The sequence below is a fragment of the Pristiophorus japonicus genome, chromosome 7, assembly GCF_044704955.1.
Source record: "Pristiophorus japonicus isolate sPriJap1 chromosome 7, sPriJap1.hap1, whole genome shotgun sequence".
NCBI lineage: Eukaryota > Metazoa > Chordata > Chondrichthyes > Pristiophoridae > Pristiophorus > Pristiophorus japonicus.
Genome location: NC_091983.1, coordinates 160,829,484 through 160,856,280, shown reverse-complemented (window position 1 = coordinate 160,856,280; position 26,797 = coordinate 160,829,484). Strand labels below are relative to the sequence as shown.

At 45.2% G+C, this 26,797-nt stretch overlaps 1 protein-coding gene across 3 annotated transcripts in view; it reads right to left on the bottom strand.

Moving 5' to 3' along the window:
* Positions 1–2,500: 2,500 nt before the first annotated feature.
* map3k5 (mitogen-activated protein kinase kinase kinase 5) overlaps positions 2,501–26,797 on the bottom strand; it is a 301,679-nt gene continuing 277,382 nt past the window's right edge. For all 3 annotated transcript variants that reach the window (XM_070885461.1, XM_070885460.1, XM_070885462.1), the window contains exons 27-29: positions 13,743–13,855; positions 12,724–12,800; positions 2,501–3,523 (exon numbers count right to left, since the gene is read on the bottom strand). In XM_070885461.1, coding sequence (XP_070741562.1) covers positions 3,439–3,523; positions 12,724–12,800; positions 13,743–13,855 — 275 coding nt within the window. In that variant the 3' untranslated portion in view covers positions 2,501–3,438. The remainder of the gene's footprint in view (positions 3,524–12,723; positions 12,801–13,742; positions 13,856–26,797) is intronic.

Below are 26,797 nucleotides of genomic sequence, written 5' to 3'. Positions count from 1 at the left end.
TAACCGATAAGGGATTAAGGGGTTATGTGGAGCGGGCAGGGAAGTGGACCTGAGTCCATGTTGGGATCAGACATGATCGTTTTAAATGGCGGACAGGCTCAAGGGGCCGTATGGCCTACTCCTGCTCCTATTTCTTATGTTTTTCTGTAACCATGCTTCCTATCCCGCACCTAGTCCCACTTGCCCATCACTCCTGTTCCTCACTAACCTACATTGGGAAATTGGGATTGGGAGCCAATGTGTCCAATCTAAAATTAACTGCCTTGTGTTTAAATCCCTTCATGTCATCCCCTTCCCCATTTCTGTAACCTCCTCCAGCCCTGCAACCATACCCTCAAAAAACTCTGTTCCTCTGACTCAGACTCTGTCTGCCTTCATCCAATCACGGGCACCCTATGCTCTGTATTTCCCTCTTGACACCTCTTTGCCTCACCAGTCACCTCCCTCTTCTTTTTAGACTCTGCTTAAAATCCACCTCATATTTCAATGGAAAGCAGAAGCGGGCAGCGTGTAAAACGGATGGCCAATTAGATCCCATCAGTTTCCTGCTAGGCAGGTTAGGTTAAAATTACCCCCTAATTGCAACTAAAAGTTAAGATATAAACAGCACACATATGTAATATATATCTATGGTGACAAAAAGATTTGCAACATATGTACCAATATATAGTAAATACATAAGTATATTTATGGGCCAATGTAGGAATGCTGTCCTCTGTAAAAATATACACATATTTTGGGAGTGTGCAATATTGTATGAGTGAACAGGCCAGATCTGTTTATGAGATGGCGAATTCAGCGACTAGAAATTTTTCAGTCTTTTTTCTTGAAGCCTTGCAATGGGTTCATGGAGTCCGATTACATCTCCTAATTTCAGGGAATCACGTGAAAATGTTCCCACACTTGAGTCACTGAATTGTTAACCTGGTCACTCTGTTAACACTGCTTGCCCATTTAAAATAGGTGTTGCTGGGATTTGCTGCTTTGACTATTGAGAATTTCTTTTTTTTTTTAAAAAGGTGTGCTTAATTGTGAACAATCACATCTAAAGTTTTTATTGGCAGTGAGGGTCGAACAGGGGGTTATAGTCTGCATTTTGGAAATCTTTTTCTTCATCCTCCTTGTTGCACTACTGCCTGCTGGAGTTTGACATGTTTTTGTCGTACAAAACTTTTATTGCATTTTTTTCCTTCCCATTAATGTCCTTCAGTGACGGAAGCTTGCCACCCTTACCCGATCTGGCCTCCATGTGAATCCAGTCCCTTACTACCTGATTGACTCTTAATGGCCACTGAAATGTCCGAGGAAGCCACCCAGTTGTAGAGCAGCTCAATAATAAGAAGCAAATTGGACAGACATCTTACCAATGGCCCAGGCATCAAATCAGTAAAAGACCAAGGCAATCTGTCCAGTTTTCACTGCAGAATCCTCTTAATTTCTGAGGACTAGTGTCCAAGTTAGGAGAGTTGTTCCACACACTACTCAGCCTGATCTCGTCATTCTCTCAGAATCATTTCTATTAGAACATCCCAGGCTCTTTCATTGCCATCCCTGGATATGTCCTGTCCCATTAACAAGATAAATCCACCAGAGATTAGGGCATAGTGGTACACATTCAAGTGGGAATAGTTTTGGGAGTTCTCAACATTGCTTGTGGACAACATGAAGCCTTATGGCTTTAGGTCAAACAAGGTCAAGGAAACCCCACTGATCACCACCATCTGCCACCTTCAACTGACAAATCATTACTCGACCATGTTGAACACCACATAGGGAACTCACTGAAGTAAGGAAGGACTCAGAATGTACTCTGTGGGGGACTTCCTTAGGCAGTGGTATGGTAGTACCACTACTGACTGAACTCGCTGAGCTTTAAAGAACATAATTAACAACCTGGGCCTACATTAGATGGTGAGGGAACCAACATGAGGAAATAATCTACTTGACCTGGCCTTCACAAGCACACAAGTCTACAAAAGCATTGGTAGAAATGATCAGCACACAGCCCTTGCAGAGACCCTCTCCATTATGTAGTGTGGAACGACCACTGTAGTACTAAGTGGGAAAATCTGAGGTCAGATCTAACAACCCAAAACACGTGTTGTCATCTGGGCCTTAAATAACTCCATGGTTTACATGAATAGGAACCACGTCCATTCCATTATTGTGCGGCTGATTTCAGACCTCAAGAACAAAATCATGCAATACCGTGGAAGAAGCCATGATACCTTCACAGTGGCAGTCTACCATGTCACCATGATTTGAAGGAACAAGCAGATGAGAAAGGTGGGAAGGAGGGACTCGCATCAATAAGAAAAGCACAGCCCCAGTAAGGCTTCCGCAAATAGAAACTGGGTGATTTTCTCAGTTGCATATCCGACCATACCTATTTATGTGGAGTATAAATGAAAGAAGAAATTCATAACAGAACCAGTGTGTGATGTGCTTTTTTAATTCAGAAGAAATGAAACCCAAATGAGTTTGTAATTTTCTTTGTTTTATTTCTAAATGTAGTTATCAGGGGTTGTTTTAAGCTTTAGAACAAGCCATTTGCAGCACAAAGTTCAGCAATGCATAGTAAACTGTAGTACTAAGATTTAAAGCATGTTACAACATCCATCACAAAGGTAAAAAGGACTAACTGTATTTATACAATATAAAGCCATTTAATTTACGTTACAAAAACTGGGACAATTAGGCATAACATTTGTACATTTAATAAAATAAGCATTACCAATTTTAGGACTGTAAATTAGATTGTTCAACCGCAGAAATATGTTAAGGCATCTTAAATCAATAGGGTACAATTCCAGATATTGTAAAAAAAAAGTTATAATGTGTGCAGTTCTGTGCAACATACGTTAACAGTAGTTCAGTGAAATGCCATCCAATAAGAACACAAACAAATTCTGGTATAAAAACAGGATTTAGTGCACTATTGGCTTCCCCTATTTGTTAGTAGAAGTCATCAAAATAGAAACCTAAACGTGACTACTTTAAAAGAGGCAATTTTTTGATTTTGTGCTCTCAGCACGAAGCCTCACCCGCTGGGAGTACACATCAGAAGTTTGGGCGTGACTGCACATTATTTCCCAATGGCTGGTAAATCATGTATAGTGCGCATCCAAGCATCCAATATATGCACGGTGGGCAGGGCTCCCCTTTTGGAATAGGAAGTTGGAAAATTACCCCTTAAGACTCTACTTAAAAGCCTCATTCTCCTGCTTAAATATTATCATTTTACATAAAAACAGTTTGCAAAATTGCACAGCTGTGGGCTGAACTATTCACAGCACATGTACATTTTGTCAGCATTTCAGGTACACAGTGCTTGTTGCACTCATTAACAACTTACATGTTTACATTGTTAAATGTATTTGAATTTAAAGTGCTGTTATCTCATTGAGAGATTTTACTGTGTGTCCCAATACAGGTTCCTTACATATGACCTAACGGAGAAGGAAATTCATTTTTTTCTCTGTTCTCCACGATTGCTTTCCACAGCTTACAAAGCATTCCACCCCTGGGGGACAAAAAAAATAATAATCAAGGGTCAATCAGAAAATGAATGCTATCCAAATCATGCAAGAGTGTTATATTGTGGAGAAATAACCAAGGATCAAGATATGGTACAAATCAACTATTGCATCTTCAGATTTTTCTATATGAACAGCACAGCCCTGACAAATATTACTTTAGATTGCAACCCAGCCCCCCTGCTCCTATAATTAATGATTTTGGAATTATAAAAACTTTTGAAAAATACCTTGCATAAAGTTCTGTGGATTGCATTTAGCAATTATTAAATTGCATGAATAATTCTGAATCAAGGTAGAGTTGGATGTTGCCAAGGCTATAGAATCAAAGAGGTAACTGTGTAGGAATTGAAGGAGAAGCTGCTGGAGGAAATATAATGGCAGTGTTGGCAGAGGGAGGAGTGGAACAATAAAAATAGCTGTGCCACAGGGGTGGATTGAAGAGAATGGAATGATCAGTAGGATCAATGGTAGCATACAGCCATGGAGAAACAGTGACAGGCATGTAGGATATTATTGGTGCCTTATTGGAGGAGGATATGCTCCTCCTGTACCATGTGGGAACTCAGGGACACTTCCGGTGTCCCTGATGACTATATCTGCAGGAAGTGTATCCGCCTCCAGCTCCTGACGGACCGCATTGCGGAATTGGAGCTGAGGGTGGATTCACTCTGGAGCATCCACGATGCTGAGAATGACGTGAGTAGCACGTGTAGCGAGTTGGTCTTACCGCAGGAGAAGGGTCCACAGCCAGCTAGGGAATGGAAGACCAACAGGAAGAGCAGTGCAAGGAAGGTAGTGCAGGGGTCCCCTGTGGTCATCCCCCTGCAAAACAGATACACTGCTTTGAGTACTGTTGAGGGGGATGATTCATCAGGGGAGGGCAGCAGCAGCCAAGTTCATGGCACCGTAGGTGGCTCTGCTGCAAAGGAGGGCAGGAAAAAGAGTGGGAGCGCGATAGTGATAGGGGATTCGATGGTGAGGGGAATAGATAGGCGTTTCTGCGGACGCAACCGAGACTCCAGGATGGTATGTTGCCTCCCTGGTGCAAGGGTCAAGGATGTCTCGGAGCGGGTGCAGGACATTCTGAAATGGGAGGGAGAACAGCCAGTTGTCGTGGTGCACATTGGTACCAACGACATAGGTAAAAAAAGGGATGAGGTCCTACGAAAAGAATTTAAGGAGCTAGGAGCTAAATTAAAAAGTAGGACCTCAAAAGTAGTAATCTCGGGATTGCTACCAGTGCCACGTGCTAGTCAGAGTAGGAATCGCAGGATAGCGCAGATGAATACATGGCTTGAGCAGTGGTGCAGCAGGGAGGGATTCAAATTCTTGGGGCATTGGAACCGGTTCTGGGGGAGGTGGGACCAGTACAAACCGGACGGTCTGCACCTGGGCAGGTCCGGAACCAATGTCCTAGGGGGAGTGTTTGCTAGTGCTGTTGGGGAGGAGTTAAACTAATATTGCAGGGGGATGGGAACCTATACAGGGAGACAGAGGGAGACAAAAAGGAGGCAAAAGCAAAAGACAGAAAGGAGATGAGGAAAAGTGGAGGGCAGAGAAACCCAAGGCAAAGAACAAAAAGGGCCATTGTACAGCAAAATTCTAAAAGGACAAAGGGTGTTAAAAAAACAAGCCTGAAGGCTTTGTGTCTTAATGCAAGGAGTATCCGCAATAAGGTGGATGAATTAATTGTGCAAATAGATGTTAACAAATATGATGTGATTGGGATTACGGAGACGTGGCTCCAGGATGATCAGGGCTGGGAACTCAACATCCAGGGGTATTCAACATTCAGGAAGGATAGAATAAAAGGAAAAGGAGGTGGGGTAGCATTGCTGGTTAAAGAGGAGATTAATGCAATAGTTAGGAAAGACATTAGCTTGGATGATGTGGAATCTATATGGGTAGAGCTGCAGAACACTAAAGGGCAAAAATCGTTAGTGGGAGTTGTGTACAGACCTCCAAACAGTAGTAGTGATGTTGGGGAGGGCATCAAACAGGAAATTAGGAGTGCATGCAATAAAGGTGCAGCAGTTATAATGGGTGACTTTAATATGCACATAGATTGGGCTAGCCAAACTGGAAGCAATACGGTGGAGGAGGATTTCCTGGAATGCATAAGGGATGGTTTTCTAGACCAATATGTCGAGGAACCAACTAGGGGGGAGGCCATCTTAGACTGGGTGTTGTGTAATGAGAGAGGATTAATTAGCAATCTCATTGTGCGAGGCCTCTTGGGGAAGAGTGACCATAATATGGTGGAATTCTGCATTAGGATGGAGAATGAAACAGTTAATTCAGAGACCATGGTCCAGAACTTAAAGAAGGGTAACTTTGAAGGTATGAGGCATGAATTGGCTAAGATAGATTGGCTAATGATACTTAAGGGGTTGACTGTGGATGGGCAATGGCAGACATTTAGAGAACGCATGGATGAATTACAACAATTGTACATTCCTGTCTGGCGTAAAAATAAAAAAGGGAAGGTGGCTCAACCGTGGCTATCTAGGGAAATCAGGGATAGTATTAAAGCCAAGGAAGTGGCATACAAATTGGCCAGAAATAGCAGCGAACCTGGGGACTGGGAGAAATTTAGAACTCAGCAGAGGAGGACAAAAGGTTTGATTAGGGTAGGGAAAATGGAGTACGAGAAGAAGCTTGCAGGGAACATTAAGGCGGATTGCAAAAGTTTCTATAGGTATGTAAAGAGAAAGAGGTTAGTAAAGACAAACGTAGGTCCCCTGCAGTCAGAATCAGGGGAAGTCATAACGGGGAACAAAGAAATGGCAGACCAATTGAACAAGTACTTTGGTTCAGTATTCACTAAGGAGGACACAAACAACCTTCCGGATATAAAAGTGGTCAGAGGGTCTATTAAGGAGGAGGAACTGAGGGAAATCTTTATTAGTCGGGAAATTGTGTTGGGGAAATTGATGGGATTGAAGGCCGATAAATCCCCAGGGCCTGATGGACTGCATCCCAGAGTACTTAAGGAGGTGGCCTTGGAAATAGCGGATGCATTGACAGTCATTTTCCAACATTCCATTGACTCTGGATCAGTTCCTATCGAGTGGAGGGTAGCCAATGTAACCCCACTTTTTAAAAAAGGAGGGAGAGAGAAAGCAGGGAATTATAGACCGGTCAGCCTGACCTCAGTAGTGGGTAAAATGATGGAATCAATTATTAAGGATGTCATAGCAGTGCATTTGGAAAATGGTGACATGATAGGTCCAAGTCAGCATGGATTTGTAAAAGGGAGATCATGCTTGACAAATCTTCTGGAATTTTTTGAGGATGTTTCCAATAAAGTGGACAAAGGAGTACCAGTTGATGTGGTATATTTGGACTTTCAGAAGGCTTTCGACAAGGTCCCACACAGGAGATTAATGTGCAAAGTTAAAGCACATGGGATTGGGGGTAGTGTGCTGACGTGGATTGAGAACTGGTTGTCAGACAGGAAGCAAAGAGTAGGAGTAAATGGGTACTTTTCGGAATGGCAGGCAGTGACTAGTGGGGTACCGCAGGGTTCTGTGCTGGGGCCCCAGCTGTTTACATTGTACATTAATGATTTAGACGAGGGGATTAAATGTAGTATCTCCAAATTTGCGGATGACACTAAGTTGGGTGGCAGTGTGAGCTGCGAGGAGGATGCTATGAGGCTACAGAGTGACTTGGATAGGTTAGGTGAGTGGGCAAATGCGTGGCAGATGAAGTATAATGTGGATAAATGTGAGGTTATCCACTTTGGTGGTAAAAACAGAGAGACAGACTATTATCTGAATGGTGACAGATTAGGAAAAGGGAAGGTGCAACGAGACCTGGGTGTCATGGTACATCAGTCATTGAAGGTTGGCATGCAGGTACAGCAGGCGGTTAAGAAAGCAAATGGCATGTTGGCCTTCATAGCGAGGGGATTTGAGTACAGGGGCAGGGAGGTGTTGCTACAGTTGTACAGGGCCTTGGTGAGGCCACACCTGGAGTATTGTGTACAGTTTTGGTCTCCTAACTTGAGGAAGGACATACTTGCTGTTGAGGGAGTGCAGCGAAGATTCACCAGACTGATTCCCGGGATGGTGGGACTGACCTATCAAGAAAGACTGAATCAACTGGGCTTGTATTCACTGGAGTTCAGAAGAGTGAGAGGGGACCTCATAGAAACGTTTAAAATTCTGACGGGTTTGGACAGGTTGGATGCAGGAAGAATGTTCCCAATGTTGGGGAAGTCCAGAACCAGGGGTCACAGTCTAAGGATAAGGGGTAAGCCATTTAGGACCGAGATAAGGAGAAACTTCTTCACCCAGAGAGTGGTGAACCTGTGGAATTCTCTACCACAGGAAGTAGTTGAGGCCAATTCACTAAATATATTCAAAAGGGAGTTAGATGAAGTCCTTACTACTCGGGGGATCAAGGGGTATGGCGTGAAAGCAGGAAGTGGGTACTGAAGTTTCATGTTCAGCCATGAACTCGTTGAATGGCGGTGCAGGCTAGAAGGGCTGAATGGCCTGCTCCTGCACCTATTTTCTATGTTTCTATGTTTCTATGATTGCTACCAGTGCCACGTGCTAGTCAGAGTAGGAATCGCAGGATAGCGCAGATGAATACGTGGCTTGAGCAGTGGTGCAGCAGGGAGTGATTCAAATTCCTGGGGCATTGGAACCGGTTCTGGGGGAGGTGGGACCAGTACAAACCGGACGGTCTGCACCTGGGCAGGACCGGAACCAATGTCCTAGGAGGAGTGATTGCTAGTGCTGTTGGGGAGGAGTTAAACTAACATGGCAGGGGGATGGGAACCAATGCAGGGAGACAGAGGGAAACAAAAAAGAGACAAAAGCAAAAGACAGAAAGGAGATGAGGAAAAGTGGAGGGCAGAGAAACCCAAGGCAAAGAACAAAAAGGGCCACTGTATAGCAAAATTCTAAAAGGACAAAGGGTGTCAAAAAAACAAGCCTGAAGGCTTTGTGTCTTAATGCAAGGAGTATCCGTAATAAGGTGGATGAATTAACTGTGCAAATACATGTTAACAGATATGATGTGATTGGGATTACAGAGACGTGGCTCCAGGATGATCAGGGCTGGGAACTCAATATCCAGAAATATTCAACATTCAGGAAGGATAGAATAAAAGGAAAAGGAGGTGGGGTAGCATTGCTGGTTAAAGAGGAGATTAATGCAATAGTTAGAAGGACATTAGCTTGGATGATGTGGAATCTATATGGGTAGAGCTGCAGAACACCAAAGGGCAAAAAACGTTAGTGGGAGTTGTGTACAGACCTCCAAACAGTAGTAGTAATGTTGGGGAGGGCATCAAACAGGAAATTAGGGGTGCATGCAATAAAGGTGCAGCAGTGAAAATGGGTGACTTTAATATGCACATAGATTGGGCTAACCAAACTGGAAGCAATACGGTTGAGGAGGATTTCCTGGAGTACATAAGGGATGGTTTTCTAGACCAATATGTCGAGGAACCAACTCGGGGGGAGGCCATCTTAGACTGGGTGTTGTGTAACGAGAGAGAATTAATTAGCAATCTCGTTGTGCGAGGCCCCTTGAGGAAGAGTGACCATAATATGGTGGAATTCTGCATTAGCATGGAGAATGAAACAGTTAATTCAGAGACCATGGTCCAGAACTTAAAGAAGGGTAACTTTGAAGGTATGAGGCGTGAATTGGCTAGGTTAGATTGGCGAATGATACTTGAGGGGTTGACTGTGGATGGGCAATGGCAGACATTTAGAGACCGCATGGATGAACTACAACAATTGTACATTCCTGTCTGGCGTAAAAATAAAAAAGGGAAGGTGGCTCAACCGTGGCTATCAAGGGAAATCAGGGATAGTATTAAAGCCAAGGAAGTGGCATACAAATTGGCCAGAAATAGCAGCGAACCCGGGGACTGGGAGAAATTTAGAACTCAGCAAAGGAGGCCAAAGGGTTTGATTAGGGCAGGGAAAATGGAATACGAGATAAAGCTTGCAGGGAACATTAAGACGGATTGCAAAAGTTTCTATAGATATGTAAAGAGAAAAAGGTTAGTAAAGACAAACGTAGGTCCCCTGCAGTCAGAATCAGGGGAAGTCATAATGGGGAACAAAGAAATGGCAGACCAATTGAACAAGTACTTTGGTTCGGTATTCATTAAGGAGGACACAAACAACCTTCCGGATATAAAAGGGGTCAGAGGGCCTAGTAAGGAGGAGGAACTGAGGGAAATCCTTACTAGTCGGGAAATTGTGTTGGGGAAATTGCTGGGATTGAAGGCCGATAAATCCCCAGGGCCTGATGGACTGCATCCCAGAGTACTTAAGGAGGTGGCCTTGGAAATAGCGGATGCATTGACAGTCATTTTCCAACATTCCATTGACTCTGGATCAGTTCCTATCGAGTGGAGGGTAGCCAATGTAACCCCACTTTTCAAAAAAGGAGGGAGAGAAAAAGCAGGAAATTATAGACCGGTCAGCCTGACCTCAGTAGTGGGTAAAATGATGGAATCAATTATTAAGGATGTCATAGCAGCGCATTTGGAAAATGGTGACATGATAGGTCCAAGTCAGCATGGATTTGTGAAAGGGAAATCATGCTTGACAAATCTTCTGGAATTTTTTGAGGATGTTTCCAGTCGAGTGGACAAGGGAGAACCAGTTGATGTGGTATATTTGGACTTTCAGAAGGCTTTTGACAGGTCTCACACAAGAGATTAATGTGCAAAGTTAAAGCACATGGGATTGGGGGTAGTGTGCTGGCATGGATTGAGAACTGGTTGTCAGACAGGAAGCAAAGAGGAGGAGTAAATGGGTACTTTTCAGAATGGCAGGCAGTGACTAGTGGGATACCACAAGGTTCTGTGCTGGGGCCCCAGCTGTTTACACTGTACATTAATGATTTAGACGAGGGGATTAAATGTATTATCTCCAAATTTGCGGATAACACTAAGTTGGGTGGCAGTGTGAGCTGCGAGGAGGATGCTATGAGGCTGCAGAGTGACTTGGATAGGTTAGATGAGTGGGCAAATGCATGGCAGATGAAGTATAATGTGGATAAATGTGAGGTTATCCACTTTGGTGATAAAAAGAGAGAGACAGACTATTATGTGAATGGTGACAGATTAGGAAAAGGGGAGGTGCAACGAAACCTGGGTGTCATGGTACATCAATCATTGAAGGTTGGCATGTAGGTACAGCAGGCCAGATTTAAGAAAGAAAATGGCATGTTGGCCTTCATAGCGAGGGGATTTGAGTACAGGGGCAGGGAGGTGTTGCTGCAGTTGTACAGGGCCTTGGTGAGGCCACACCTGGAGTTTTGTGTACAGTTTTGGTCTCCTAACTTGAGGAAGGACATTCTTGCTATTGAGGGAGTGCACCGAAGGTTCACCAGACTGATTCCCGGGATGGCGGGACTGACCTATCAAGAAAGACTGGATCAACTGGGCTTGTATTCACTGGAGTTCAGAAGAATGAGAGGGGATTTCATAGAAACGTTTAAAATTCTGATGGGTTCAGACAGGTTAGATGCAGGAAGAATGTTCCCAATGTTGGGGAAGTCCAGAACCAGGGGTCACAGTCTAAGGATAAGGGGTAAGCCATTTAGGACCGAGATGAGGAGAAACTTCTTCACCCAGAGAGTGGTGAACCTGTGGAATTCTCTACCACAGAAAGTTGTTGAGGCCAATTCACTAAATATATTCAAAAAGGAGTTAGATGAAGTCCTTACTACTAGGGGGATCAAGGGGTATGGCGAGAAAGCAGGAATGGGGTACTGAAGTTGCATGTTCAGCCATGAACTCATTGAATGGCGGTGCAGGCTAGAAGGGCCGAATGGCCTACTCCTGCATCTATTTTCTATGTTTCTATGTTTCTTTGACCAGGGTATTAAAAATGCTATTGAAAGATCGGAAATCTAGTCTAGAGGGATTTAGAGGACTTGTGACAGGTTAGTCGTAGAGTGGTAGTTTGAGAAATAGAAGGTGGAGTTTTAAACAAGGATGACAGTTGTTTTGAAAAGAAAGAGAACAGTGCCCAACAATACAGAAAGAAATACATATATCTATACAGTGCTTGATCACTTTGTTTAAGCACATAAACTCCAGTGCTAAGCTCCCAAAGCACTTCACAGTGAATTATTTTTGAAGGGCAGTGATTGTTATTGTGTAAGCAAATCAGGCAGACATTCTGCATGATCAACCTTCCACAAAATGCAAGGAGAATAATGACGAGTCAATGTTTTTTATGGTATTCGATGAGTGAGGAATATTGGCCAGGACATGCAGAGAACTCACTGCTCTTCCTTGAATAATAGCACTGGATCTTTGACATCCACCGAGCTTGGCAGAGAGAACCTCATTTTAACACTTCATCCAAATGACTGCACCTCCAACAGTGCCACATTTCCTCAGTATAGTGCTGGAGTTTATGTGCTCAATTCTTGGTGTGTTGTGCTTAAATCCAGAGATGCCAGTGCTACCAACTAAGCCAAGGCAAGCAACCTCTCTAAACAGAGGGATGTGTGTTTCTTTGGTGAAAACATCTCTTTGGTTGCAAATACAATGGAAGCAAGAAGAAATGTGGGCAAACCCCCTCCATTTTTTCATGAAGCTTGGGGGGTTCGGGCACAGGAGGTGCTACAAGGAACGGCACTCTGATGCACCGATGTCTGCGCCATAAAAAAGGTGGTGGGCCCGTACATGGCGGGTTGGTGTCACGTTCCGCGCATTTCAATTTTTAATTACTCCCGGCTCTCTCCCGCCAGTCATGTGGGATTGGAGGACGGGGGGGCGGGGGTGCTAATATTGAGGCCATTAACTATTCAAGTGCGCCCACCTTTATACTCAAAGAATCTCTGTGGAGATCAGAATACTAAAAAGGAATTGGCTACCAATATAAAAATTAATTAGAGAAATCTATTAATAAGATTTCAATAGTAATGGAAAAATGGAAATATTTTTGAAAGTGACTGAATGGGCAGTGAATGAAGTGCTGCACAAGGATTAGAATGATATTTTTAATGTTCCTGAAAAAATAAATCAAAGCAATTCAGATTAAATGCAAATTATGAAATACAGAGGAAGCCACATTCATGTTGATGCACCAATGCCTGCTCCCTTACCTCCGTGACGCCTCTGTTCCACACCCCTCGTCTCACACTAGCCATGAACAGCACAACAGACGAATAGATTAAACAAATAAATTACCTTAATCTCAAGCACTTCAGGTCATCTCTCGTCATGTAGTTGAGAACGTCAATCAGATTATAGTCATCTGCCACAAACTGAATGATGAGGTAAGAAATAAAACTTTATGGTTACAATAAGATAACTGTTTTATCACATTCCATACTGCTGAATTACAGGAATTTTGCATTTGGGATGCAATTATTACAACCAACAATTAAAAATAACAAATTTGCATTTATGCTGAATCACCCATGAGCTCATATTGGCCCTATGTACACGTTCTACGGTGAGAGGGCTTTGCTCCTTGCATGCTAGATTTGAGAAGATGATTATTTTGATCTAGCAATAAAATACTGATTGTAAACATGTTACACAAGCTTCGTTCGAAGTAGAGGAATCAAATTTGAAAGATGAAGAAAATCTTAAGCATAACCATGGAACTATTAAAGCACAGCATCAATACCCATTATCATCAGCATCTATTTGGTGTGCACGCGATCATTTAGTAATGCTCGCTTACAGCCATTCTGATTTCTGGATTAAAAACAGCACCGCACCTACTCCAAACATTACTAAAGGGTAATAATCTATACTTGGCACCTTCCTCTGATAAATTTGATAGTATCCATACTTACTCTTTCACAAACACTTCCCCAGCACCAGTTAATACTGTGTGCAGTGTTGCACGTGTATGACTGTCTCAGCAATTCAGCTTCCCAATGTATGCACTTACAAGCAAACAAAATGGAGCTGATGATGCAGTGACTGGTGGTCAAAACACTGCGGCACTTCAGGTGCCGATGCTCCACATCATCAGGTAAGGAGGCCCGAGGCCTATTCTGCACCCGCTGTGGCAGCCATTGAGGTCAATGGGAAGGAAAATCGGCAGAAGTGTGTAACAAGCAGCCAATCCATTATCGCTTCATTTACAATATCACCAAAAGTTAAAATGACCCCGTCGAATGTACAGATCAATGGAGTATTATATGAAACCAGTGGCCTGAAGATGACATGTACACCAATACGTTCTTTCTTACCCTATCTATTGTATCTTCATCAGCTCCATGTTCTCTCAACCAGTCAGTAAGTTCAGGGTCTCCAGTGTTTACGGGAGAAGAATCGTAGTGACACACAGATAGAACAGGTAGATCTATTAAAAAAAAGTTGAAAATAAACAGAAACTTAATGAATATTTGAACGGAGTATTTGCACATCATCAGAGGACAACAATGTACATCAGTAGATTTATGAAAGGGAAATCATAAGAACATAAGAATTAGGAACAGGAGTCGGCCATCTAGCCCCTCGAGCCTGCTCCGCCATTCAACAAGATCATGGCTGATCTGGCCGTGGACTCAGCTCCACTTACCCGCCCGCTCCCCGTAACCCTTAATTCCCTTATTGGTTAAAAATCTATCTATCTGTGATTTGAATACATTCAATGAGCTAGCCTTAACTGCTTCCTTGGGCAGAGAATTCCACAGATTCACAACCCTCTGGGAGAAGAAATTCCTTCTCAACTCGGTTTTAAATTGGCTCCCCTGTATTTTGAGGCTGTGCCCCCTAGTTCTAGTCTCCCCGACCAGTGGAAACAACCTCTCTGCCTCTATCTTGTCTATCCCTTTCATTATTTTAAATGTTTCTATAAGATCACCCCTCATCCTACTGAACTCCGAGTAAAGACCCAGTCTACTCAATCTAGCATCAAAAGGTAACCCCCTCATCTCCGGAATCAGCCTCGTGAATCGTCTCTGTACCCCCTCCAAAGCTAGTATATCCTTCCTTAAGTAAGGTGACCAAAACTGCACGCAGTAATCCAGGTGCGGCCTCACCAATACCCTATACAGTTGCAGCAGGACCTCCCTGCTTTTGTACTCCATCTCTCTCGCAATGAAGGCCAACATTCCATTCGCCTTCCTGATTACCTGCTGCACCTGCAAACTAACTTTTTGGGATTCATGCACAAGGACCCCCAGGTCCCTCTGCACCGCAGCATGTTGTAATTTCTCCCCATTCAAATAATAATTCCCTTTTACTGTTTTTTTTCCCCTAAGGTGGATGACCTCACATTTTCCGACATTGTATTCCATTTGCCAAACCTTAGCCCATTCGCTTAACCTATCTAAATCCCTTTGCATCCTCTCTGTGTCCTCTACACAACCCGCTTTCCCACTAATCTTTGTGTCATCTGCAAATTTTGTTACACTACACTCTGTCCCCTCTTCCAGGTCATCTATGTATATTGTAAACAGTTGTGGTCCCAGCACCGATCCCTGTGGCACACCACTAACCACCGATTTCCAACCCGAAAAGGACCCATTTATCCCGACTCTCTGCTTTCTGTTAGCCATCCAATTCTCGATCCATGCTAATACATTTCCTCTGACTCCGCGTACCTTTAACTTCTGCAGTAACCTTTTGTGTGGCACCTTATCGAATGCCTTTTGGAAATCTAAATACACCACATCCATCGGTACATCTCTATCCACCATGCTCGTTATATCCTCAAAGAATTCCAGTAAATTAGTTAAACATGATTTCCCCTTCATGAATCCATGTTGCGTCTGCTTGATTGCACTATTCCTATCGAGATGTCCCGCTCTTTCTTCCTTAATGATAGTTTCAAGCATTTTCCCCACTACAGATGTTAAACGAACCGGCCTATAGTTACCTGCCTTTTGTCTGCCTCCTTTTTTTAAACAGAGGTGTTACATTAGCTGCTTTCCAATCCGCTGGTACCTCCCCAGAGTCTAGAGAATTTTGGTAGATTATAACTTCCGCCATCTCTTTTAATACAGTTGTACAGGGCCTTGGTGAGGCCACACCAGGAGTATTGTGTACAGTTTTGGTCTCCTAACCTGAGGAAGGACATTCTTGCTATTGAGGGAGTGCAGCGAAGGTTCACCAGACTGATTCCCGGGATGGCGGGACTGACCTATCAAGAAAGACTGGATCAACTGGGCTTGTATTCACTGGAGTTCAGAAGAATGAAAGGGGACCTCATAGAAACGTTTAAAATTCTGATGGGTTCAGACAGGTTAGATGCAGGAAGAATGTTCCCAATGTTGGGGAAGTCCAGAACCAGGGGACACAGTCTAAAGATAAGGGGTAAGCCATTTAGGACCGAGATGAGGAGAAACTTCTTCACCCAGAGAGTGGTGAACCTGTGGAATTCTCCACCACAGAAAGTTGTTGAGGCCAATTCACTAAATATATTCAAAAAGGAGTTAGATGAAGTCCTTACTACTAGGGGGATCAAGGGGTATGGCGAGAAAGCAGGAATGGGGTACTGAAGTTGCATGTTCAGCCATGAACTCATTGAATGGTGGTGCAGGCTAGAAGGGCCGAATGGCCTACTCCTGCATCTATTTTCTATGTTTCTATGTTTAATATCATGCTTGACGAATCTTCTGGAATTTTTTGAGGATGTAACTAGTAGAGTGGATAAGGGAGAACCAGTGGATGTGGTGTATTTGGACTTTTAAAAGGCTTTTGACAAGGTCCCACACAAGAGATTGGTGTGCAAAATCAAAGCGCATGGTATTGGGCATAATATACTGACGTGGATAGGGAACTGGTTGGCAGACAGGAAGCAGAGAATCGGGATAAACAGGTCCTTTTCAGAATGGCAGGCAGTGACTAGTGGGGTGCCACAGGGCTCAGTGCTGGGATCCCAGCTCTTTACAATGTACATTAACGATTTAGATGAAGGAATAGAGTGTAATATCTCCAAGTTTGCGGATGACACTAAACTGGGTGGTGGTGTGAGCTGTGAGGAGGACGTTAAGAGGCTGCAGGGTGACTTGGACAGGTTAGGTGAGTGGGCAAATACATGGCAGATGCAGTATAATGTGGATAAATGTGAGGTTATCCATTTTGGGGGCAAAAACACAAAGGCAGAATATTATCTGAATGGTGGCAGACTAGGAAAAGGAGAGGTGCAACGAGACCTGGGTGTTATGGTTCATCAGTCACTGAAAGTGGTCTCCTAACCTGAGGAAGGACATTCTTGCTATTGAGAGATTGCAGCGAAGGTTCACCAGACTGATTCCAGGGATGGCTGGGCTGTCATATGAGGAGAGACTGGATCAACTGGGCCTTTATTCACTGGAGTTTAGAAAGATGAGAGGGGATCTCATCGAAACGTATGAGATTCTGACGGGACTGGACAGGATAGATGCGGGAAGAATGTTCCCGATGTTGGGGAAGTCCAGAACCAGGGGACAAAATCTTAGGATAAGGGGTAGGCCATTTAGGACTGAGATGAGGAGAAATTTCTTCACTCAGAGAGTTGTTAATCTGTGGAATTCCCTGCCGCAGAGAGTTGTTGATGCCAGTTCACTGGATATATTCAAGAGGGATTTAGATCTGGCCCTTACGGTTAAGGGGATCAAGGGGCATGGAGAGAAAGCAGGAAAAGGGTACTGAAGGAATGATCAGCCATGATCTTACTGAATGGCGGTGCAGGCTCGAAGGGCCGAATGGCCTACTCCTGCACCTATTTTCTATGTTTCTGTGTTTCTATGAATGAATGCTAGCTTTAGCCGGATCCAGAAACACAGGTTTTGAAAAAGGTGAAACACAAAACACACCCATAGAAAAATGCATTGTCACATACCTTAAATTTTGTGAATACTGAACTCCCTGTGTGCAGCTGTTTACTGATGTGTTTCAGGTTTCTTTCAATTAAATTTGTAAAAAACTGAATGTATTCACTGTCTTCAGATATTAAAGAAGCAGTAGCAGGTCATTTGGAAAAGCAAAATTCGCACAGGCAGAGTCAGCATGGATTTATGAAAGCGAAGTCATGTTTAATAAATTTGCTGGAATTCTTTGAGGATGTAACGAACAGGGTGGATAAAGGGGAACCAGTGGATGTGGTGTATTTGGACTTCCAGAAGGCATTTGACAAAGTGCCATATAAAAGGTTACTGCACAAGATAAAAGTTCAAAGGGTTGGGAGTAATATATTAGCATGGATAGAGGATTGGCTCACAAACAGAGAACAGAGAGTCAGGATAAATGGTTCATTCTCTGGTTGGCAACCAGTAACCAGTGGGGTGCTGCAGGGATCAGTGCTGGGACACCAACTATTTACAATCTATATTAACGACTTGGAAGAAGGGACTGAGTGTAACGTAGCCAAGTTTGCTGACGATACAAAGATGGGAGGAAAAGCAATGTGTGAGGAGAACACAAAAAATCTGGAAAAGGACATAGACAGGCTAAGTGAGTGGGCAAAAATTTGACAGATGGAGTATAATGTTGGAAAGTGTGAGGTCATGCACTTTGGCAGAAAAAAATCAAAGAGCAAGTTATCATTTAAATGGAGAAAGATTGCAAAGTGCTGCAGTACAGCAGGACATGGGGGTACTTGTGCATGAAACACAAAAGGATAGTATGCAGGTAAAGCAAGTGATCAGGAAGACCAATTGGCCCTTTATTTGAAGGGGATGGAGTATAAAAGCAGGAAAGTTTTGCTACAGCTATATTAAGGTATTGGTGGGGCCACATCTGGAATACTGCACGCAGTTTTGGTTTCCATATTTACGAAAGGATATACTTGCTTTGGAGGCAGTTCAGAGAAGATTCACCAGGTTGACTTCGGGGATGAGGGGGTTGACTTATAAGGAAAGGTCGAGTAGGTTGGTCCTCTACTCATTGGAATTCAGAAGAATGAGAGGTGAGCTTATCAAAACGTATAAGATTATGAGGGGGCTTGACAAGGTGGATGCAGAGAGAATGTTTCCACTGATGGGGGAGACTAGAACTCGAGGGAATGATCTTAAAATAAGGGGCCGCCCATTTAAAACAGAGATGAGAAAAAATTTCTTCTCTCAGAGGGTTGTAAATCTGTGGAATTTGCTGCCTCAGAGAGCTGTGGAAACTGGGTCATTGAATAAATTTAAGACAGAAATATACAGTTTCTTAAACGATAAGAGGATAAGGGGTTATGGGGAGCGGGCGGGGAAGTGGAGCTGAGTCCATGATCAGATCAGCCATGATCTTATTGAATGGCGGAGCAGGCTCGAGGGGCCATATGGCCTACTCCTGTTCTTATTTCTTATGTTGTTGTATTCTAAGAATAATGGTAATTAGGCTTTAGGATCCATACATCAATTACCCCTGGTGCTGACCCCAACAAAGTATGCGGGGCGGGGGATATCTTGAATGCCTGCCTACCAGAGCCCATAAGTTCGGGTGAAGTGGGCCAGGTCCCGGCGGGGTGGCAGAAACTGGCAGTATTCAGCTTTATAAGGAGGTAAAAAAAAACATTACATTTATAATATCCTCGAGGACCAAGACGACAAGCTTGGCCTGGCTCTCTAGTTGTACCCCACTTTTGCTAGCCGGTGGGTCTGCACATCGGTTTTCACTCAGCCTACTCGCTCATCACTGCTCCGCCAGGCTGGGATGAGGAAATTCCCAGTCTTATGAGTTCCCTCCTCGCAGGCCACACACCCTTTTACGCCACTGTCCTGGTCTGGAAGTAGGCGGTGGTTGCAGCCCAAACAAGGCCCATGGTAGCAAGCAGGGAAGGCCAGGATCTGGCCTATTTTGTCCCGCTCCATTCCCACTGCACTTTGCCGGAGTGCACCAGAAGATCCGCTGGTTCCCCAGGGTGCATCTTTACTAATAGAAAAACTGAATCTATGATATTACAAATATAGTACATTGCAATTTCAGTTTGAAACAAAGATCAGCTACTATAATACAAAAGCAAAATACTGTGGATGCTGTAATCTGAATAAAAACAGAAAATGCTGGAAATCTCAGCAGGTCAGGCAGCATCTATGGAGAGAGAAACAGAGTTAACATTTTGGGGCGATGACCCTTTGTCAGATCTGCCAATTGTTTGAAATGAACAGATTCTTAAGGAGCATTGAAAGGGGGAGGGGAGGAAAGATCAAAAGGGAAGGTTTGTGATAGGGTGGAAGACAGGAGAGATTAGAGACAAAAGGGATGATGGGCCAACTTCAGATGGTAATGGCAGAAGTTAGAAAAAGGTTAGTCTAGATAGGGTGTGAATGACGGGATAATTACCAGCTGCCATGGGAAATAGAAAAAACACAAAAATCGGGGGGGCTTAAAAAATGGAGGAAAGAGAGCAAAATAGGGTCAGAGGTTATTGTCTGAAATTGTTGAACTCGATGTTGAGACCAGAAGGCTGTAAAATGTCTAAACAAAAGATGAGATGCTGTTGCTCAAGTTTGCATTGAGCCTCATTGGAACAGTGTAGGAGGCGGAGGATGGAGATGTCAGAGTGGGAGTGGATCGGGGAAGTAAAGTGACAGGTGACCGGAAGCTCGGGGTCATGTTTAAGGACTGAACGGAGGTGTTCCACAAAGCTGTCACCCAATCTGCATTTGGTCACCCCAATGCCGAGGAGACCACATCGTGAGCAGTGAATACAGTATGTTAAATTGAAAGAAGTACAGGTAAATCGCTGTTTCATCTGGAAAGAGTATTTGGGGCCTTGGACAGTGGGAAGGGAGGAGCTAAAAGGGCAGATGTTGCATCTCCTGCGCTTGCACGGGAAGGTGCCGTGGGAAGGGGAGTGGGTGCTGAGGGTGACTGCGGAATGGACCAGGGTGTCGCAGAGGGAACGGTCCCTTCGGAATGCTGAGAGGAGAGGAGAGGGGAAGATGTGATTGGTGGTGGTATCACGCTGGAGGTGGCATAAATGGCGGAGGATGCTCCGTTGAACGTAGCGGCTGGTAGGGTGAAAGGGGAGGACAAGGGGAGCCTTGTCGTGGTTCTGAGAGGGAGGGAAAAGGGTGAGAGTAGAGGGAAATAGAACAGACAGGGTCAAGGGCCATGTTAATCACGGCAGAGGGGAATCCTCGGTTGAGAAAAAGGCAGCCATGTCAGAGGCACTAGTGTGGAAGGTGGCGTCAGAGCAGATTGAGAAACTGGGAGAATGGAATGGAGTCCTTACAGGATGTGGGGTGGGAGGAAGTGTAGTCTAGGCAGCCGTGGGAGTCAGTGGGCTTATACAGTGAATGTTTGTCAACAGCCTAGCCTCAGAAATGGAGACAGAGAAGTCGAGGAAGGGAAGGGAAGAATCGGAGATGGACCATGTGAAGGTGAGGGAAAGGTGGAAATTGGAAGCAAAGTGGTCTTTCCCCTCCTCCTTTCAGTGCTTCTTAAGAATCTGTTCATTTTGAATATTTGCCAGTTCTGACGAAGAGTCATCAACAGATGCTGCCTGACCTGCTGAGATTGCCAGCATTTTCTGAACTACTATAATATTCATTTAAACAGACAAAATAAAGAGAGAGCAGCAAAAGCGAGTGATCCCACCAAAAGACCATATGGAAGGAAATGTGTGGATGCCAGGTGAGGAGTCAGTAAGGCTTGGTTGTGTGTCGTCTCCCATGGTACAATTGCCTGCCTACATTCACTAACAACAACTCGGCCTTTTGGCTAAGATCTGCATAACTAACCTGACCAGCCACCATGACGTCCGGGTGGTTTCTCCCTGGTCAGGAAGGTATATGCTTACATTTTTGTAAACAGGAGGTGGGTGGGATTGGTGACCCATCCACCTCCACGGAGGTGTGTGGGGGACCTGACCCATCCACCTCCATGGCACGAACCTGGTATTGCAGTACTTCCAGGAACGGTGCAGTGGCTCTAGGCCTTTTGGCTAAGAGCATTGGCGCAGAGTGATCCTTGACTGGTGCAGGGTGACCTCTGGCGTTTGACAAAGAATTGTAACGATTGGATAACGATTGGACATGAATTTAAAAAAAAAAAAAAACTCGGCCTTTTGGCTAAGATCTGCATAACTAACCTGACCAGCCACCATGACGTCCGGGTGGTTTCTCCCTGGTCAGGAAGGTATATGCTTACATTTTTGTAAACAGGAGGTGGGTGGGATTGGTGACCCATCCACCTCCACGGAGGTGTGTGGGGGACCTGACCCATCCACCTCCATGGCACAAACCTGGTATTGCAGTACTTCCAGGAACGGTGCAGTGGCTCTAGGCCTTTTGGCTAAGAGCATTGGCGCAGAGTGATCCTTGGCATGTGCAAGGTGACCTCTGGCGTTTGTGATTTGACAAAGAATTGGAACGATTGGCTACGAATTTAAAAAAAAACTCGGCCTTTTGGCTAAGATCATGCGTAACTGACCTGACAGGGGAGTAACCATGACCCCAAAGTGGTTCTCCCTGGATCAGGAAGGTGGTTCTCCTATGCTTTTTGGAAATAGGAGGTTGACCCATCCACCTCCACGAGGTGTGTGGGGGGCCTGACCCATCCACCTCCATGGCACGAACCTGGTATTGCAGTACTTCCAGGAACGGTGCAGTGGCTCTCGGCCTTTTGGCTAAGAGCATTGGCGCAGAGTGATCCTTGATGTGTGCAAGGTGACCTCTGGCGTTTGTGATTTGACAAAGAATTGGAAAGATTGGCAACGAAAAATAAAAAAAAAAACTTGTATTTATATAGCACCTTTAACGTAGTAAAACATCCCAAGGTGCTTCACAGGAGTATTGTGAGACAAACAATTTGAGACTGAGCCACACAAGGAGAAATCAGGGCAGGTGACCAAAAGCTTGGTCGAAGAGGTAGGTTTTAAGGAGCTTCTTAAAGGAGTAAAGAGAGGTAGAGAGGCGGAGAAGTCTCGGCAGGGAATTCCAGAGCTTAGGGCCTAGGCAATAGAAGGCACAGCCACCAATGGTTGAGCGATTATAATCAGGGATGCTCAAGAGAGCAGAATTAGAGGAGAACAGACATCTCAGGGTTGTTGTGGGGCTGAATGAGATTACAAAGATAGGGAGGGGCGAGGCCATGCAGGGATTTGAAAACAAGGATGAGAATTTTGAAATTGAGGTGTTGCTTAATCGGGTGCCAATGTAGGTCAGCGAGCACAGGGGTGATGGGTGAGTGGGACTTGGTGCGAGTTAGGACACAGGCATCCAGGTTTTGGATCACCTCAACTTTACATAGAGTAGAATGGGGGAGTGCATTGGAATAGTCAAGTCTGGAGGCAACAAAGACATGGATGAGGATTTCAGCAGTGAATGAGCTGAGGCAAGGGCAGAGACAGGCATTGTTATGGAGGTGGAAATAGGCGGTCTTAGCTATGTTGTGGATATGTGGTCAAAAGCTCATTTCAGAGTCAAATATGACAGTGTAGTTCAGTCTCAGACAGATGTTGGGCCGAGGGATGGAGTCAGTGGCTAGGGAATGGAGTTTATGGCAGGGACCGCATACAATGGCTTCAGTCTTCCCAATATTTAATTGGAGAAAATGACTGCTTATCCAGAACTGACAATTTGGAGACCGTGGAAGGGTCGAGAAAAGTGATAAAGCTGGGTGTCATTAGCATCTATGTGGAAACTGATGCTGTGTTTTCGGATGATGTCGCCAAGGGGCAACATGTAGATGAGAAATAGGAGGGGGTCAAGGATAGCTTCTTGGGGGACACCAGATACTGAAGGGCACTTCAGACTGTGGAACCATATTGCAGCAACCATTAGCAGTGTTTTTTTTTCTTTGTGTGAACCTTCTGACTTTGTTCTCCAAGCGAAGAGGTTCACCAACAGAAGTTGAAAAATGACTATTTAAAACTTTGAGAGAGAAGACTGGAGGTTCTAAAAGGAAAAAAAACTATACTGGGCGAACAAGTATGAGAGAGACAAACCAAGAGTGTATAAGATGGACAAAAATAGACAGCAGCTATCAGTAGTTCATAGAATCTTACTGTTGTGTCTGTAAACACTCTAGTAATGACTCCACGAGGTAAGGTATTGCACTTGTTGTGATCTTAGTCCATTTATTGCGGCTCCTGAATGAGGGTACAATATGGTGAGCTCCCTTTTATACTTGGTTACCTGCAGTGTACAGGTGACCTCTAGGTCTCCATCAGTTGCACCCTCTGGTGGTACAGGCATAGTGTATACAGGGTGAAGATACATTCAATGGTCTTATGTAACTGTACATTGAGTGTACAGGGTATATAATTACACAACATCACTCCCCCATATCTTGTGCCACTGGCCTTTGCACTATGTGCTCTGGCCCTCAACTTGAGTGCCCAAAGCTTTTGCACTGTCGTCAATGCTTTGGAATGGCTCGCTCCCTGTGGACCCCCAAGTTCTTATTGCCATGACATTGGGAAATGGTCAGCAGTGGACGGTTGGAGGTTGCAGTGGGGGTTGAATGGGTTGTGTGTGTGATCCATGTGTGTCCATGGCTACATCCATTTCCGCCCCCCACCAGCCCCCTCCATACGTAGACCATGTGTGTGACTTGGCATCTGCATTTACATACATATACAGAGAATGGAAAAAAAATTAGGATTGGTTACATCACTGGGTTTAGCAGAAGTGGAACGAGTACATATGACAGGTAAGGAACATACATGGTATTACAGTCTTGCCCCAGGGGCGTAGGTGCAGGTGGGCGAGGACGCTAGTTCCAGAGTAACCGGACTGTGTCAAGGTTGTCTGATGGCGGCGCTGCGTCCCCTGACGGCTGGGTTTGCTTGGATTGCTCATCTGGCTGAGTCTCAGGGCCTTTGCCATTGCCTAATGATGGGCAGAGCCACAGGAATGTGTGGCCTCCCTGTCCTCCTTTGACCCTGCTGCCCTTCAGCGGTAGTGGGAGCCTGGTCATCCGAGGTCCCATCGGGAGGGCTGGAGGGTGCTGGCCTCTTGCTACTGGTACTGGCCTGGGTGGCCAGAGAGGTAGGGCCGATCTGGGGCAGGCTGCCAGTAGTGGTGCCTGTGCCGTCTGCTGATCGCTGGCCCTGCAGTGGGTATGCTCCCACTGTGTGTGTCCACACTCCCTGGGGCATCACATTAGTCCCGGAGGCGCGACTACATGATCGGGTAGCCCACTGGACCCGAGTGCTTCAAATGGAAGGTTGCCCTTGGTTTTGTCAGCGTGCATATTGAACCCGGCATCACACATTATTCCATCATTTACATTCATGATACATTGGCTCCAATCACACTCAGGTACAAATTCACATTTGTCAATTACATCTTTTCCCTGTATACTACCGGCATTGCTGTTCAAAGGTACATTTAGATACTTGCATTTGTTAATTATATCTCTTACATTAGTATCACCGGCATCACTGTACAAAAAGTGGAACTGTCCCTTTAATTATTCTGGGTTGCCGGTCTCCTTTCAGAGGGCCTTGCAATCTTTACCCCAATCCGGTTCCCTGCTCGGCATCACGTGTTGCTTCCTCTATGCTGCCCCTCGTGGTCTGGTCGCGGCCATCTTGATTTCAGGCGCTTCACCTCATGGTGCGGGCGGCATTTTTTCTCTCTCCACGAGGTAGGTTGCGGTGATCCTTCTCTCCCCAGGTTCTGCCACTGAAGCCGGGAATTTACCTTCTGCGTCGATCTTCTTCCTTCAGTGTCCTGCCACTGGTGCCCGGAAGGTGAGGTCTGGTCATTCGGGTTGGATCATCTCGCCGTTGGGTAGTGCGGTCTGTGTCATCGCCGCGCAGTCGAGCTGGACGGTAGGATCTTCAGGTGCTGTGATGGATCCAAATTTGAGGCTGCATAGGACGTCGATCGCCGGGGCCTGGAGGCTTTCCCAGCTCCAACAGATTTGGATTTGTTTCATCCATCTTCTTCCTAGCAGCGTTGGACCATCTCCAGCAACGATCCACAAAGGTAGCTTGTGCATCGTGCCGCCTTAGGACACCTGGACATCCACACTGTCACCGACTGGGATGGTGTCGTTTGTGTAGGTGAGCAGCTTCACCTGGATTGGAAGCAGTTTCGGTTGTTCGATAGGATTGTCCCAGAGTTTCTCGAAGGCCGTGTGGTTCATCAGCGATTAGCTCGCCCCTGTGTCGACCTCCGTCGAGACTGGAGCACTGTTGATTTCAACTTCTATTTTCAACAGGGAACTTTCGGTGGAGCAGGTAAACACTCCGTACACCTCTTCCTGGGGCTGAGCTGCCTCACGGACTCTCTCTTCCTCTTCATCAGCTCTGGAGCCCGGGTGATCGGCCAACTCTTCAGCGACTCGGTGAGTAAAATTTCTTTTACACATTCGATGGAGATGCCCTTTAGTGTTACAGCCTTTGCAAGTATAGTCTCTGTATTGACACTGGTGGGCTCTGTGATTTCCTCCACAATGCCAGCATGGGGCTGGCCGGTTGGCCCCCTGCGGCGGACTCAGGGTTGCGGGGCTCGGGGTCACTGTCTTGCCTCTGAAAGGCGCCATTCAGTTCACAGTACTTACCGGGTTAGAGTGCTGGGGTTGAGTCATCATCCTTCTGGAATCGCAGACCGAGGCCATGAACACTTGGCTCATGCTAATTGTCTTCTGCAGGGTGACCGTGGTGCCTGCAGAGAGCAGCCTGTGGAGGAGGCCTTCGTGGCCGATTCCAATAACAAAGATGTCCCTCAGTGCTTCGGTGAGGTGGTTGCCAAAATCAAACGGTGCAGCCAATCGTCTCAGGTCTGCAGTGTATTTTGCGATTTCCAGGCCTTCGGGCTGCCGGTGTGTGTAGAACTGGTGTCTGGCTGTGAGGATGCTCGCTTTAGGTTTGAGCTGTTCCTGTATCAACGTTACGAGCTCCACGTACATTTTGGTTGATGTCTTCTCTGGGGCTAGCAAGTCCCCGACAAGGCCATGAACAGTGGGTCCACAACTGCTGAGCAGGATAGCTCGGTTTATCAGCCAGCGAGGTCGTTGTGTTTCCAGCCAGGTCGTTCGCGATGAAGTAGTGTTCGAGCCTTTCCACAAAGGCATCTCAATCTTCCCCATCAGCGAATTGTTGAAAGTTGCCAAGGTTAGCCATTTTTCGCGTGGAAATTCATATTCTCATTGGCAATTGTTGTGTCTGTAAGCACTCTAGTAATGACTCCACGAGGTAAGGTATTGCACTTGAACTGTTGTGACCTTAGTCCATTTATTGCAGCTCCTGAATGAGGGTTTAGTAAGGTGAGCTCCCTTTTTTTACTTGGTTACCTGCGGTGTGCAGGTGACCTCTAGGTCTGCGCCCTCTGGTGGTACAGGCATATTGTATACAGTGTGAAGATACATTCAATGGTCTTATGTAACTGTACATTGAGTGTACAGGGTATATACATACACAACACTTAAGAGC